This window comes from Nannobrachium achirus (assembly GCF_963921795.1).
Source record: "Nannobrachium achirus genome assembly, chromosome: 11".
NCBI classification, from domain to species: Eukaryota; Metazoa; Chordata; class Actinopteri; order Myctophiformes; family Myctophidae; genus Nannobrachium; species Nannobrachium achirus.
Genome location: NC_137820.1, coordinates 14738021 through 14753020, shown reverse-complemented (window position 1 = coordinate 14753020; position 15000 = coordinate 14738021). Strand labels below are relative to the sequence as shown.

General features: G+C 44.2%; 1 protein-coding gene across 1 annotated transcript in view; it reads right to left on the bottom strand.

Moving 5' to 3' along the window:
* Positions 1-15000, bottom strand: part of sema3d (sema domain, immunoglobulin domain (Ig), short basic domain, secreted, (semaphorin) 3D) — a gene marked incomplete at its 3' end in the record, with an annotated part of 76582 nt that overhangs the window by 30831 nt on the left and 30751 nt on the right. Inside the window, exons 7-11 of the mRNA XM_080736881.1 lie at positions 12059-12187; positions 9119-9255; positions 5610-5724; positions 2813-2882; positions 1893-2037 (exon numbers count right to left, since the gene is read on the bottom strand). Of these exons, the coding sequence (XP_080593007.1) occupies positions 1893-2037; positions 2813-2882; positions 5610-5724; positions 9119-9255; positions 12059-12187 (596 nt within the window). The remainder of the gene's footprint in view (positions 1-1892; positions 2038-2812; positions 2883-5609; positions 5725-9118; positions 9256-12058; positions 12188-15000) is intronic.

Here is a 15000-nt window from a genome sequence, read left to right as displayed (position 1 = left end):
GAGCTGGTAGATCTGCTATTTTCACCTACAATAGAATTTTCGCCTATAATGCTAGGCAAGGACACCAGGTTGAAAGTGCTTAAAGGAGTAGTTCACCCCCAAAATGACTTTCTTTCTATTGATTACTCATGTCATGGAGACTTGATTTCAACAATATTATTTTGTTTTTTGTCGCATTCCTAAGACAATAAATGTACCCCCATTGATTCCGGATGGGGACCCAAATGCATTTGGGTCCTTTGGAATCAATGAGTGTACATTTACTATAATCACATTTTTGCCTTAGGAATGCGACAAAAAACATTTCTTTTTTTTAATTGAACTCAAGTCTCCATGGCGTGAGTAATCAATAGAAAAAAATACATTTTGGGGGTGAAATACTCGCACCACCTTGGCACTGATAATTAACCTTCCAAACAGATGCAGAATGGAATCCTGATTAGCACTACAGGACAAGCTAGTTAACCTATCAAAACCTGGGTGGTCAAATACATTATGAACCTGCGTGATTGGACGTACTGTGTGAATAATAACACACACACACACACACACACACACACACACACACACACACACACACACACACACACACACACACAGATCATGACCCGTAGCGTGTTACACAGAATTAATGCTTCACACTTGCAACCACTTAGACATCTACTTAAAATAGAGAGCGTTTATTATTGTTAATCAGCACTGAAGCTGAACATTATATTCATGCTACTTGAGATAAAATGACATCATGCTTAGCTGATAATAAATAAACTACTACAGTGTCTGACTGACTGCCTATATGTGCTGTGTGTGTGTGTGTGTGTGTGTGTGTGTGTGTGTGTGTGTGTGTGTGTGTGTGTGTGCGCGCGTGCGTGCGTGCGTGCGTGCGTGCGTGCGTGCGTGCGCGTGTGTATGAGCGTGTATGAGTGTGTGTGCTCGTGGGCCTGAGTTGTCAGTCTTCCTCTCTGTCAGTCTATTGTAGAAGATATTATATTATCATGATTGATTATGTGTGACGTTATTAGTGATTATATTTAATATCTAGTTCTTTATGAAACATAATGATACTGATACTTGATAGTTAGGAGTCGAGAGGTCTTCACCGGGCCTCAGTAGCTATTGTTTTGTAAAGCCTATCTTGTTATGGTACATCTTGTCCCTGAGGCCTTGAAGCCACACAGTATACTGTAACTATAATGTCTGACCATTCTTCTTGGCAGAACTAGGTACCTTACCACTGACATGAGTGTTAATGTATTTCTGACCATGATATCATGTTACATAAACTTGACCACCACTCCTCATTTCCTCATTGATTATTGATTGATTGATCTGAATCCCTCCACACTCTCAACCTGCTTGTCCATCCATCTGTCTGTCTGTCTGTGTGTCCAGGGACGTGCTGGGCCCCTGATTCAGCCCGGGAAAAAGAGTTGTAGAGGCCCTCATTGCACGCTGTAGAGAGAGATCTCTCTCTATAGCACTGCTGCTGCTACTCAAAGATTTGCCATTTCAGATCATGACAAGTGACAAGCCAGTGGGCCAAATACATGAATTAGGCCTATATTTCGTTGTTGTCGGGTGGAAACCTTGTATATCCAAAACCGTTTATTTTGTATTTATCATTTAAAAAATGATTTAAACTAGTGAAAACAGCCGATCTACAAGCACACAACGCCTCGCGGTGCGAGGCGTTGTGTGCTTGTAGATCTGCTGTTTTCACTACTTTTGTGCTAACAGTTTAATTTTTACTTTTGTGCAAACAGTTACATTTTTTCCTAATGGCCCGGCCTGGACCGGCCCGAGAATTAACCGGCCGTTCGGCACAGTTGTCCCGCTTTTCCCAATGGCCAGCACGTCCCTGTGTGTGTCTGTGTGTGTGGTGGTCAACACACCGTCCCAGGCCGCGGGTAGGGGATCCTCCCCTCGTACTCCACCCAGCGGTGGTCGGGTCCCTCTTTGTGAGCGTAGGGGCCGTTAAACGCTGCCCTGATGTCCGCCATGCTGTACACACACACCGCCGAGCCACGGAAGATGGAGCTGGGAGAGAGGAAGAAACCGCAGCTTAGGGCACTGGTTCTCAACCTTTTCAGGCTGCGACCTACAAAATAATCATATTTTAACCAGGCAGTACATTTTGTATAACTCGGTTCTATTGTGAAAATAGCCGATCTACATCAACTCTAATATTTGACAATTTGGCCAATGTTTAATTTGTCATTTTAGAAGTATTAAAAGGTCCTTAAATAGAAGAAACAATAGAAATGTGCAGATACCCTATATACCCTAAACGTTATGGTGGTTTGTGAGTGAGAAAACAATGTTGCACAAAAAAACAATGTTGCACAAAATTCCCTAAAATGTCATTCCCTAAAAAGCCAAGATTTCCATGAATTAATAAAAAAAAGTTATTTCATTAATAAATAAAAAGAAAAATGTTTTCATAAATTAGAAAAGAAATGTTTAACAAGTAGTGAAAATAGCCGATCTATGCTGCGTTGTGAGCTTGTAGATCTGCTGTTTTCACTAGTTTGGGTCTCGGTCAAATGTCTCTCTCTCTCTCTCTCTCTCTCTCTCTCTCTCTCTCTCTCTCTCACGTCCACAGAACCACTGGCTTGGGGAATGTATATGCCAGTCACTTTTCTTTCTTTTTTTTCTTCTCTCTCTTCATTCCAAGGATGACTTTAACAGTATTTCCTGCGGTATTCAGATAGCAGGGTGAAGAGTGACAGGGTCGTGAGGGGCTATAGAGAAGTAATCACGCCACAGACAGACAGGTGGTGCAGTGGACGGAGGTGTTGAGTGGTGGACACACCTGGAGGTGGTGAAGACTCCGTACACCACGGGGTTCTTCTCATCTCTGGTCGGTAGCAGAAAGATGTCCTCTGCACAGCACACAGAAACCACAATGTTAAAGAGAATGTTTTCTTTTCACCATACACAGCAAAGTCGGGACTGTTAATGTAAGGCTAAAGTTAGGGGCGGGCGATATGGAAAAATACAATATCACAATATTTACCCAAGCTGTATCACAATACACAATCTTATCGCGATTCTTTTTCATGTTGGTTTTGATGGTTATTTTTCAAGTTACTTAACATTACAACCACCTACAGTACAAGGTAACATAAACTAAAAGAAAAAGGAGTATTTAGACCAGTGGTCCTCAATGCGGGGTCCAGGGACTCTCTGGGTTCCTTTTGGGGGGTCCTTAATTGATCCTTACAAGTATATGATATCTCTGAAAAGGCATATCGTGGAGACTCAGCGATATTTATCGCCATATCGCCCACCCCTAGCTAAAGTTCAATTATACTAGTGGTTCAAAAACATTTGTGTGTCAAAGGCCGCCAAATTTAGTGCCAGGGACGCTCATAAGATAAGATTTGTGTTTCGACTTTATTTTCTTGTTTTTTTTTCTTACTTAAAAAAAAGCAGATCTACCGGTACATACACTGTGAGCTTCTAGATGAGATATTTCTGCATAGCCTAATTATACAATACTATAGGGTTGAACTGGTTAAACAGATTTTTATGTCATATTAACTAGTGTGGGGACCCCCTAGAACACCCTGGGGGTCCGTGGACCCCACTTTGAGAACCAACAAACAAACACACTTCAGGATTTGACTGTACTTTCGCATTTGTTTCCTGTGCTCTTCTTCTTGTGAATATAGATATTTTAAATTTCCATAATTCAGTTTTGCTCACCTTGTTGGTGCTTCCCTGCCCTTATTTTAGTGCCTTATCTTTACTTTAATCTCTTCATTTCACTCTAACAGCTGCATTCCCCTCAAGGAGGAAAAATGCAAAATGCATCATATGACCAGTTGTAGCATGCTGAAATACTAACATATCTAAAAACACAGATTGAACACAAAAAAGAATTCAGGATTGTGTTGATCGTGTCCCACACAACAATAAAATAAGATCTGGTTGTCCCAGAGGTGACCTGGTCCTTTAAGCACTCTCCTCATTGTATGGACAGACACATGCACAGTTTTTATACAAATGTTGCACTGATGTATTTGCTGTGTTAACATAACTCCTGGCCTGCACAGTACAATCCTGAGTGTTAATTTAACCCAGAGAGTGTACAATTGAAACCAAATGGACCCAAGTACACACACACACACACACACACACACACACACACACACACACACACACACACACACACACACACACACACACACACACACACACACACACACACACACACCAGCCATCTAGCTTGGCTCTACAGTTAGAAATTAGCATGGGTACAACACCAGAGGAGCAGTTTCTGTTAAAGATGGGGTTGTTCTTTATCTGTGTATTTGTTAAATTTGACTGGACTGTTGGATTTGATTAGTTAATTTGTTTATCTGCATTCATTTTTATTATTTTATTTTTTACTTTAATTTGTATTTGGAATTGTATATTTGTATTGTATTTGCTTCATTCAGGACCCCCAGGAAGACTAGAGGCTCATTCACAAGTCTCTAATGGGGATCCTTTAATAAACATAAACACCGCAACCTCAGCTTATATACAGTTCACACCTACCCACTTGACTCCTACTGTTCCCATGCCATGGTTACTGTCTAATCACCTCCCTTTTGTATGTATGTTCTGTATTATTTCATTAGCATGGAGACGTGCACTATTCTTTGTGTATTGTTATACGCGCTGTATAATAAACACTTCCCAGAGATTCCCAATGAAATGTATGAAATGTGCTGCGCAAATAAAGTTTATTTATTTTTTGACTGCATGCTCAAAGCATTCTTTCCAAATACACGTTTTCACCTGAAGATGGAGTGTCTTTGCTTAATTTATTTTGTCCCCACTGTTGGCTGCACCACCATTTATCAAGGAAGACTTCTGCGATTTAGTTTTGTATACTTTCACCTTTCATTTGACTTCTTGCAAGGTGTCAATGTGTTGTCTCATACACAGCAATACAGCAATATTGTAACAACACATGTTGCACTTTCTCAGGAATTAGACGTTACTTATGATTTCCACGATTTTCCGACCTGGTACAGAAAGCCATAATTATTCTGCTCTAAATGTGAGTTCATCAATGTTCCAAGTAGAGTGAGATGACAGACAAGAGACAGAGGGGAAAGAAAAATATATAGCAGGGGTGTTCCAACGTTTTTCAGCCAAGGACCCCTAAGCTGACAGAGGGATGAAGCAGGGACCCCCCCCCCCCCCCCCCCATTTCATAGATTCAGTTTCATAGACTTGTTTGACAGCACTATCATGTTGTATTCATGTTAATGTGTATCTTCAATCAAAACCGTCAATACTTATTAAACTTGACCCTTCACTCTTTACTTCGTCTGCTCTTTTTTTCCCTCTACAACAAACCTCTTTGCCGAAAATAGCCGATCTACAAGCGATGTGCTTTTTTGGGCTAAAGTTCTCCGAATAGGGTTAATGTCAAAAAAGAAAGAAAAAAGGTTCCAATCACACAAAGATTTGGCGGCCCCCCCTGTAGTAACTCTGAGGACGGTCCCGGACCCCCTGTTGAAGACCCCTGCTATAATAGAATGAGAGAGAACATGAGTGTGAGAGCAGAGAGAGAGTACATTTGTGTAACATTTCATGTGCATTTCACTCACGGAGTTCATCAAAGTGTGTGTCCACCCCGTCGGGTCCGGGGATGGAACACACCAGCCGGGCTTTGAGGAAGGTGGTCCATTTGTTGGTTAGGCTCCTCAGCCCGCCAACATCATTCTGAAACCAGAGAATAAACACCAACACGTTCAAATCACAGCCTCTCTGGAGTGCAGATGTCTTAACCCATTTAGGCCTAGAATTATTGAATGCTTTAACCAGTGAAAAATAGCAGATCTAAAGAAGGTCGCACACACACACAGCCTCGCAGACAATACAACCCGTTCCAGTCTGTCTCCTATTTCCAGGACTAATTAGGAAAATAAACAGGTGGAAGCTTGTAGATCTGCTATTTTTGAAAAAAGTCGTGAAAATGTGTGCAAATCTCTGAATATATGTATTTTCAAAGCAAACGTTTGTAACTCAAATTTTGCTACTGGGGGGTCCCTGGAACTAAATATTTTGAGATGGGGGTCCGTGGCCAAATAAATATCATTTTGGGGGTCCTTCACATGAAAACGTTTGAGAACCACTGACATAGTAGTCTCTCAAGAACAGACTAACTGAGCTCCAGTTAAGAAAAGGACATTTTCTTTGACGATGGCTAACCAGACTGCTGACATAGAAACATAGGTTTTTCAAAACACCTTAGAAGGATTCAAAAGGCACTTATAGAATCGGGTCAAAATTCAAATTTTCACGATTTTTCAAAAATAGCATATCTACAAGCTCGCGCCGCGCTGTGAGCTTGTATATCTGCTATTTTTCAAAAGTTAAAGCATAAAATAATGATACACAATAATGTGTACCCGTTCTGAATGGGACCTGGCCACATGACGGCCCGCAATCAAGCTCACAGACCGGCCGCCCGCCAGAACCACAGGCCGTGTATAATCCGTCTAAAGAAGGTCGCACACACACACAGCCTCGCAGACAATACAACCCGTTCCAGTCTGTCTCCTATTTCCAGGACTAATTAGGAAAATAAACAGGTGGACCGCATGCCTCTAGTAAGGATCTGATTATTTTGCTATTTAACGAGCACGAACCAGAGACCCAGGGTAAGGAGGAGGATAAAGAAAATAATGTATAACAGAGATGGCTAGAGCAGAGGAGAGGGGTTAGAGGTAAAACCCTGGCTCTCTGTTAATTATGCAGGGATTTTGTTTGCATGTGAATACCTTTTACCAGGAGACAGCCTTCCACTGTGTATGGACAAGTGTATACTCAAGTGCACATGTTATCAAACTGGGCTCAGGGGCTTATTTAACCAGGAAAGACTATTATACTGTAGGCCAAAAGCACCACCAAAACACACTTTCCCCGAAGAACAGCAGAATCCTTAAGCACTTAATGAGGGTGTATTTCAATGTTGATAACCTTGAGAGATGGAAAGTAGGCTATTATCACAATCCAGCAAATCCTGAATCCGACCGCTACTTGACGCACACACTTTCCCGACGCACATTCTTTACTTATATGCAGGCAAACTCCCCCACAGACTCAAGTATCCAATTATGGACGTGCACGTGAAGTCGTGAACGCACATAAAAAAAACAAAGAGAAAGAAAGTCGGACAGAGAAACAGGAGAGAGAGGAAGAACTGAAATTCTAAGGAATCGCCTCCTCCTCCTCCTCTGTCTTACAGCTTACTCCCAAGTCATAAATGCTCTGCGAGCTTTTATCTGAGAATGTAGCAGCAGTCCTCTGAATGCTTATAGGGCCCTGCTTTGCTAGGGTTACAACCATGTGGTACACAATGGCAGTCACTGCAGACTACTCTCCTATCATACGTCTCTCCTGCTTCCATCCGCAAATAGCACAGGCCATGACCACTGCAGTCAAATTCTTAACATGGTCAAGTACCATTATCACTTCTGAAGATCTACATTTACAGATGCCTTCATGTAAATGTCTTTACTCCCTGCAATGCAATTTATATGCTGTTGTAATATATTTTTTATTTGTTTCATTCAAGGGTGTTTAACATGGGTCCGGGACCCCTTGGGGGTAGCATAGTTACTACAGGGGTGCCTCCAAATCTTTGTGTGATAGAAACTTTTTTTCAATTTTTTTTTATTTAATCACTTGAACCCTAATGTCAGCCAAAAATAGCAGATCTACAAGCTCACAACGCCTCGCGCTGCAAGGCGTTGTGAGCTTGTAGATCGGCTATTTTCGGCAAAGAGGTTTGGTGTAGAGGGGAAAAAGAGTAGACTAACTACAGAGTGAAAGGTCAAGTTTATTAAGTATTGATGCGGTTCAAGTGGTTAAATATCTGAAAACACAAATTGACATGAATCCAAAATACACTGACAATTGTGCTGTCAAACGATTCATCTATAAGGAATCTATGAAGAGGTTGTGGGGGTCCCTGCTTCATCTCTCTCTCAACTAAGGGGTCCTTGGCCTGAACACATTGAAGACCCCTGGTTTAATTTCATAATTTACTACTGTGTTTTGTTATGAATTTGTTGTTTGCCAAGCAGCGGCACACGAGGAGGCCGTAGTGTCCGCAGAGAGAGGAGGAGAAACAATGTCCTCAACATGACTTTTATCCCTCTGGCTAACACAGAAAACATGCGGTCCCTCCGGGGTTTCGCGGGGACTTTAATTGATGACAGGGAGCTGGCGCAGGGTCCCTGTCGTTTCATTCATCTCAATGAGTGTCCGGGGAGCAGAGCGCGCCGCCCTGCCCCGACAGCGCAACACAAAGGAAGGCTAGGTCCGTGATTTAGCCCTATCCTGACAGCGGGTGGACCGGTCCTCTTTCAGCACTCTACAAAAGAGGAATTTACCAAAGGAAGAGATCCCCTTCCCCCCCGGGCAGTGGTGGTGGTGGTGGGGGGTGATGGGTGGTGGTGGGTGGGGGGGGGGGCACATCTGTGGCTGGCCGACAACGCCAAAATCTATCCGATCTACCGCCCCAGGAGTTACTACTTCCACGCAACCTGTCAGAGGTGTCACCCCCCCCCCCCCCCCCCCCTTGCTGTCTCTCTGCACCCCCCCGCAGGTGTCTCACCTCTCCTCCCCTCTCTCTCTCTCTCTCTCTTTCAAGCCGCACTCCTCTCACTGCCACGTCGCCATATCGTCGTTGTCGGGTGGAAACCTTGTACGTCCAAAACCGTTTGTTTTGCATTTTTCATTTTAAAAACGATTTAAACTAGTGAAAACAGACGATCTACAAGCACACAACGCCTCGCACCGCGAGGCGTTGTGTGCTTGCAGATCTGCTGTTTTCACTACTTTTGTGCGGCGGCCTTGTACGATGAAGCAGGGCTTTACTTCACGAAAGAACATAAACATTTGAAACTTGGGAGATACGAGGTTTCCTCCCGACAACGACGATATCCACGCTATCCTGTGGGAGGCATGCCCTCCTCCGCCCTCCCCTCTCGCCCTTTCCTGTCCGCGCCTCGATTATTCACTCCCTTCTTCACCTGCCCTCTTGTACCTCTTCTCCAGCCTCCCTTTCCCTCCCCTCCCCGTCCTGGCCAGTACGGTAATATCTCACCTTGCAGACGCGAGCCACGCGAGACAGGATGCTCTTGTCGCTACCCTCCCGTGACACCTCGCGGAAAAAGAAGTATATCTTGTCGTCGTCCGGGTTGTACGTGTCCGCGATGGGGTGAGCGGCTATGAACCTGGCCTCTGAAGAAGAGATGGAGAAGAGGAAGAGAGGAGAAGGGAGGAGAGGAGACACGAGGGAGATGAGTGTTAAAAAGGACCACGCAATATTTTACAGCCGGACCATACATAGTACTGTCCATTAGGAGTTGTACATACTCTATATGTATATGTCTATGTACAGTATGTGCATGCAACGACAGCTCTGATTTATCAGCATTTTGAGCTGAAAACGTGGAGGTCCGAACCGAGCCAAGATATAGTATAGCAAAGGGAAAGAGAGTTTTCTTTCTATTTAGTGCTAGGCAAGTTGCAACACAGAACAACGTATCGTCACTGTCGGGCAAAAACCTTGTATCTCCAAGTTTCAAATTTGTATGTTTTTTCGCGAAGTACAAGCACACAACGCCGTTGTGTGCTTGTAGATCGGCTGTTTTCACTAGTTTAGATCATTTTAAAAATGATAGATACAAAACAAACGGTTTTGGACATACAAGGTTTTCACCCGACAACGACGATATATACATGTGGGATGTGGGATACAAAAGCAGAAATACAGATGATCAAACAACATTATGTCGCGTCAGGCAGGAGATACGAGACCCATAATAAATGTAAGTACAATAGGTACTGTACAAGTATTCATTTGTCCCAATGTCAATCACACTCCTTAATGAAACCCTTGCAGAGGGCAAAAGGAAGGTAATGGTGTTTTTATTATTATGCGGGTTGTATAGGTATCTGTCACTGAGCACCTTACTTACTGTTGTTCTCTATGTATTGTATTGTACATTGTATTGAAGTGTTACCAGTGACGTTACCAGGCACTACTGAGGCAGCCAAGTGGCACCACTGCCGGTTCTAAGTGCTAACCACTGTATTTTGTATTTTTGTATGCTGCTGGTCCCCCTGTGTCCAAGACACATTTCTCCTTAGGGAGACCAAATAAAGTAACCTTGAACCTAAACAAAGACATATCGTCGTTGTCGGGTGGAAACCTTGTATCTCCAAGTTTCAAATGTGTACGTTCTTTCGCAAAGTAAAGCCCTGCTTCATCGTATAAGGCCGTCGCACAAAAGTAGTGAAAACAACAGATCTACAAGCACACAACGCCTCGCGGTGCGAGGCGTTGTGTGCTCGTAGATCGGCTGTTTTCACTAGTTTGAATCATTTTTAAAATGAAAAATGCAAAACGAACGGTTTTGGACATACAAGGTTTTCACCCGACAACGACGATATGCTAACGAAAAACACAACGTCATAAGTTCTGGAAAAAAAACTGCCTAACAGAGAAGCTATATCTGCATGTGTGCTGACATCAGTGTCCTGAGACGCGCGGGGAAACTGTTCTAAAAAGTCTGAAGTGTTACGAGTGACGTTACATCAACATTAGCTCAACCTCTGGAAGTCAGGCCAACCAGCCCCGGGTGATTCCCTGGGCTGGAGCAGCTTAATGCTGGGCTCCTCACACACTTCATAGAGGCTCTTTGTTAATGCTGGAGCATTGCTAAGATGTTCCACCGACTCACAGGGAAAGACACAGTCCTCACACACGCGTGCACAGCACACACACTCACGCACAGAGACAGACACACACAGACACACACACACACACACGCACACAAGGTCAGGAATAATTACTCCAGCCCTCTCGTGTGCACCATGGCTCTGAGCTTGTGAAATGTGGAGGCCATGTGTCAGGATTTAGAATCCCGGTGACAACTGTTGATCCACGACAACCTATCGCTGACTGTAAAACTGTCTCAACTGGAGACGCATACACGTGGTGTGTGTGTGTGTGTGTGTGTGTGTGTGTGTGTGTGTGTGTGTGTGTGTGTGTGTGTGTGTGTGTGTGTGTGTGTGTGTGTGTGTGTGTGTGTGTGTGTGCGCGTGTGTGCGCGTGTGTGCGTGCCCATTTGTCTATACATGTATCTATGTGACTCAGGCGGTGAACCTTGTGGCACACTGTAAATTCTTCAGAAGGTGTGGTCCCAATTCGGCAGTGGCATTCATATAAAAAGCTCCAGTCAAATGAATAAGTGGGCTGTTTCCTCTGGACTGGAATGCCAATAACCACACTACTACATCCCACCCTGGGAGCACACAGAAGCCCTTTGTACGTACACGGAGAGGTCGCGGAAACATAAAGATGAGAGGACAAGAAAAGAACTTATGACTTATGACAGCACTCAGCATGTTTGCAAGAAGTGTGTATATATGTGTGTGTATGTTCGTGGGCACTTTGTGGAGAGGTGTGTTTGTGCGTGCATGTGCGCTTTTTTTTTTCTCCACGACTTTGCAACCCATTTTCACCCAGTGCCAATTGCCTATGTAATCCTGGGCTCTGCTCTCCCTCTGCCGTGCCTGGGGAGACAACGAACTGACCTCATGCTTCCTTCAATGCATGAGTAGTCCAAGTTGTTTCTTTTCACCTGACAAGGGGGATTTCCCCGGGATGGACGTAGTGCGTGGAAGGAACACGTTATTCCAACCAGTTCCTCTCCCCTCCATCAATCGCCCCGGCTGGCCAGGGGGAGGCATTATTGAGACCATGATTACTGCATGTTTTTGTGAGGGTATCAACCCTAGGAGACACGGGGAGAACATGCAAACTCCACACAGAAAGGCCCTATAGCCGACCCCACCTAGGGTGTGGGCGCTGATGACGCAGAGGGAGAAACACGCCCCCAGCACCCACAGCGTCCCCCGGCGGGAATCGAACCCAGGACCTCCTAGCTGTGAGGCAAAACGCTAACCACTGCGCCACCGTGCCCCCGTGCATGTGCGCTGTTGCGCACGTATGTGTGTGTGTGTGTACCGTACGTACCATTTATCCAGTAGTCCTCTGAGATGTCAGTGCGTATGTAGTGCTGGTCAGGAGGAGGGCCCAGGGAGCGTGTGAACGTCGTGTCTTTGCCCAGGAAGTCGGAGGCTGTGCCTGCATACAGGTACTGGTCTAGATAGATAGATAGATAGATACCTTTATTATCCCAAGCAGGGACGTGCTGGCCATTGGGAAAAGCGGGCCAACTCCCGAACGTCCGGTTCATTCCCATTAGGAAAAAAAGTTTAATAAAATGTTGGTCCATTTTGGGGGCTGGGCGGCCAACAAAGTAAATCGTCACTGTCGGGCAGAAACCTTGTATCTCCAAGTTTCAAATTTGTAAATATTTTCGCAAAGCAAAGCCCTGCTTCATCATACAAGGCCGTCGCACAAAAGTAGTGAAAACAGCAGATCTACAAGCACACAACGCCTCGCACCGCGAGGCGTTGTGTGCTTGTAGATCGGCTGTTTTCACTAGTTTAAATCATTTTTTAAATAAACACAACACTTGTATGTCCAAAACAAACGGTTTTGGACATACAAGGTTTCCACCCGACAACGACAAAATATAACTCAAGTAATTGGCCCACTGGCTTGTCACTTGTCATGATCTGAAATGGCAAATCTTTGAGTAGCAGCAGCGTTATAGAGAGATCTCTCTCTCTCTATAGCGCGCAATGAGGGCCTCTCCAACTCTTTTTCCCGGGCTGAATCAGGGGCCCAGCACGTCCCTGATCCCAAGGGGGAAATTCAGTCGCCCCGAGGCAGCACAGCAGCTTAAGGTTTACAAAGTTACAGATAAGTATGAAAAGAAAAAAGTACAGTAAAAAGAGCAAGGCACAATAAAAAGAGGTATACGGGTATATACCGCGGCGAATAACGGCCGAAAAAAGCAGACGTGACCGCGGTTTGCTATACCGCTACTGACCACTAGTTGAGCAACTTACACAGTATAGCTTTAAAGCACAACTTATCAATGCAGTGCCAAACAAAAGTGTTCATAACAGTCAATGCTAGTCAGTGCACATTAAGTATCTCACTGCCATGTCAAGCTCAGACACATCACTGGTCTGGGCCAGTGATGGAGACAGACAGGTGTATCAGAATCTGTAGGCAGCAGTGATTCACAACCCTTTTGATTTCAAGGCCCCCCAAGTTTGGTATTGTTGTTGTTGTTGGGTGGAAACCTTGTATGACCAAACCTTGTATTTATCATTTTATCACCTTGTTTTTTTTTTTCATTAGTTTTGTATGATGAAGCAGGGCTTTACTTTACAAAAAAAAATGAAAATTGGAGAAACAAGGTTTCTGCCTGACAGTGACGATATGCATTAGATCAGGGGACGTTTTCAGGCCAAGGACCCCTTAGTTGAAAGATAGATGAAGCAGGGACCCACACAACCTTTTCATAGATTCCATATAGTGTCTTTGTTTGACAGTATTTTGGATTCATCTCAGTTTGTGTTTTCAGATATTTAAAAACTTGATTTAACCACGTCAATACTTAACTCACTTCGTGCCAAGGCCACAAGAGGCCGCTAGAGTGCCAGACATTTCTGCATAAGGCTTCATAGTATCATCCGGGTACCCTGGCAGAAGTGGATTGGGATTTCACTGCATGCAGTGTTATGACCGTGGACCGGAGGAGGAGAGCTAAGAGTTAGCTATCGGCTCTTTTTTTTTATAAGCCCGATCTGAGGCTATTTAGCCGCAAAAAAAACGTTGTCGCTGCCCTGGGAACACAGTTCAGAGAAAAAGGTCTCTAAAGATCTGAGAATGTATTGGATTAGGTGGCGCGGTGCGGCGGCGTTACCCGATTACGGGCCGGTGGAAAGAGAGTCCGCGCTCTCTTTCCACCGGCCCGTAATCGGGTAACGCCGCCGCAGTTCCAAAATTAGACCAGGGCTTCGTTGAGGCCTCCGATTAATTAATTCATTTTATTAAAAAAGCCGGACTAGATTGGGATCGGCACCCCGGAATACGTTTTATTAAAAAAGTCGCAATGCGATGCGTTGTGAGCTTGTAGATCTGCTATTTTTGGCTAAAGTTCACAGAATATGGACGCTAGGGTTCAAATGGTTAATACAAAAAAGGAGAAAAAAAGTTTCTATCACACAAAGATTTGGAGGACCCCCTGTTGTAACTCTGAGGACCGCATATAGGGGTCCCGGACCCCCTGTTGAAGACCCTTGCATTAGATCCTGGACCCCATTAGCCTTCATATGACTTTTTTTTATCACTGGGATCACAACACACTCCACAAAATCCTGTGTTCCTTTTAACTTTGAGGGAGTGTGGCTGGAACCAAATGGACCCTGTTGTTCAATGATTCACAGTCACAGAGTATCAACTTAAATGGCATACACATACCGGTAGATCAGAAGGGGAAACGTGAATATTGCTGGGTGGGTATTTGTAAAGTGGGCCAAAGATTCACTTGGAAATGTAAACCAAGTCTATGACGTGTAAACAACCAAAAAGTGAATCGCCAATAAAGCTTTTCCACTTTGTCATGAATTTGGAACCGACAAGTGTGAGGGCACAAGTTTATGTTTTTACAATTCTTCTCGGTTTACAGAGGACACTCCCCTGTATGTGTTAGAAAATATCTTTGAACGGCCACGGTTTTTAGATGGCCATTTGGCTTTTACGTGATGCAATTTGATCGCCTATTTGATTTCACTGGTTTACCTCATTAAAACAATACACAAAACACAGACCGAGAGAAAGAGCTCTCGAGAAACGAGCTTAACTTACGGGGAGACAAAGGTCAGAAACATGCAAGCCGAATCATATGTCTGTATGTTTACAGCTCCCTGCCAAGTCATCTTGTTTATTTCAGTTGTTGAACGGAGGGGGCCTGGCCGCATATGACCATAATAGAGGAGAAACAAGTGCTGAGGAAAACAGAACTTTGGAAACAGATTCACTCACCAACTGGGTGA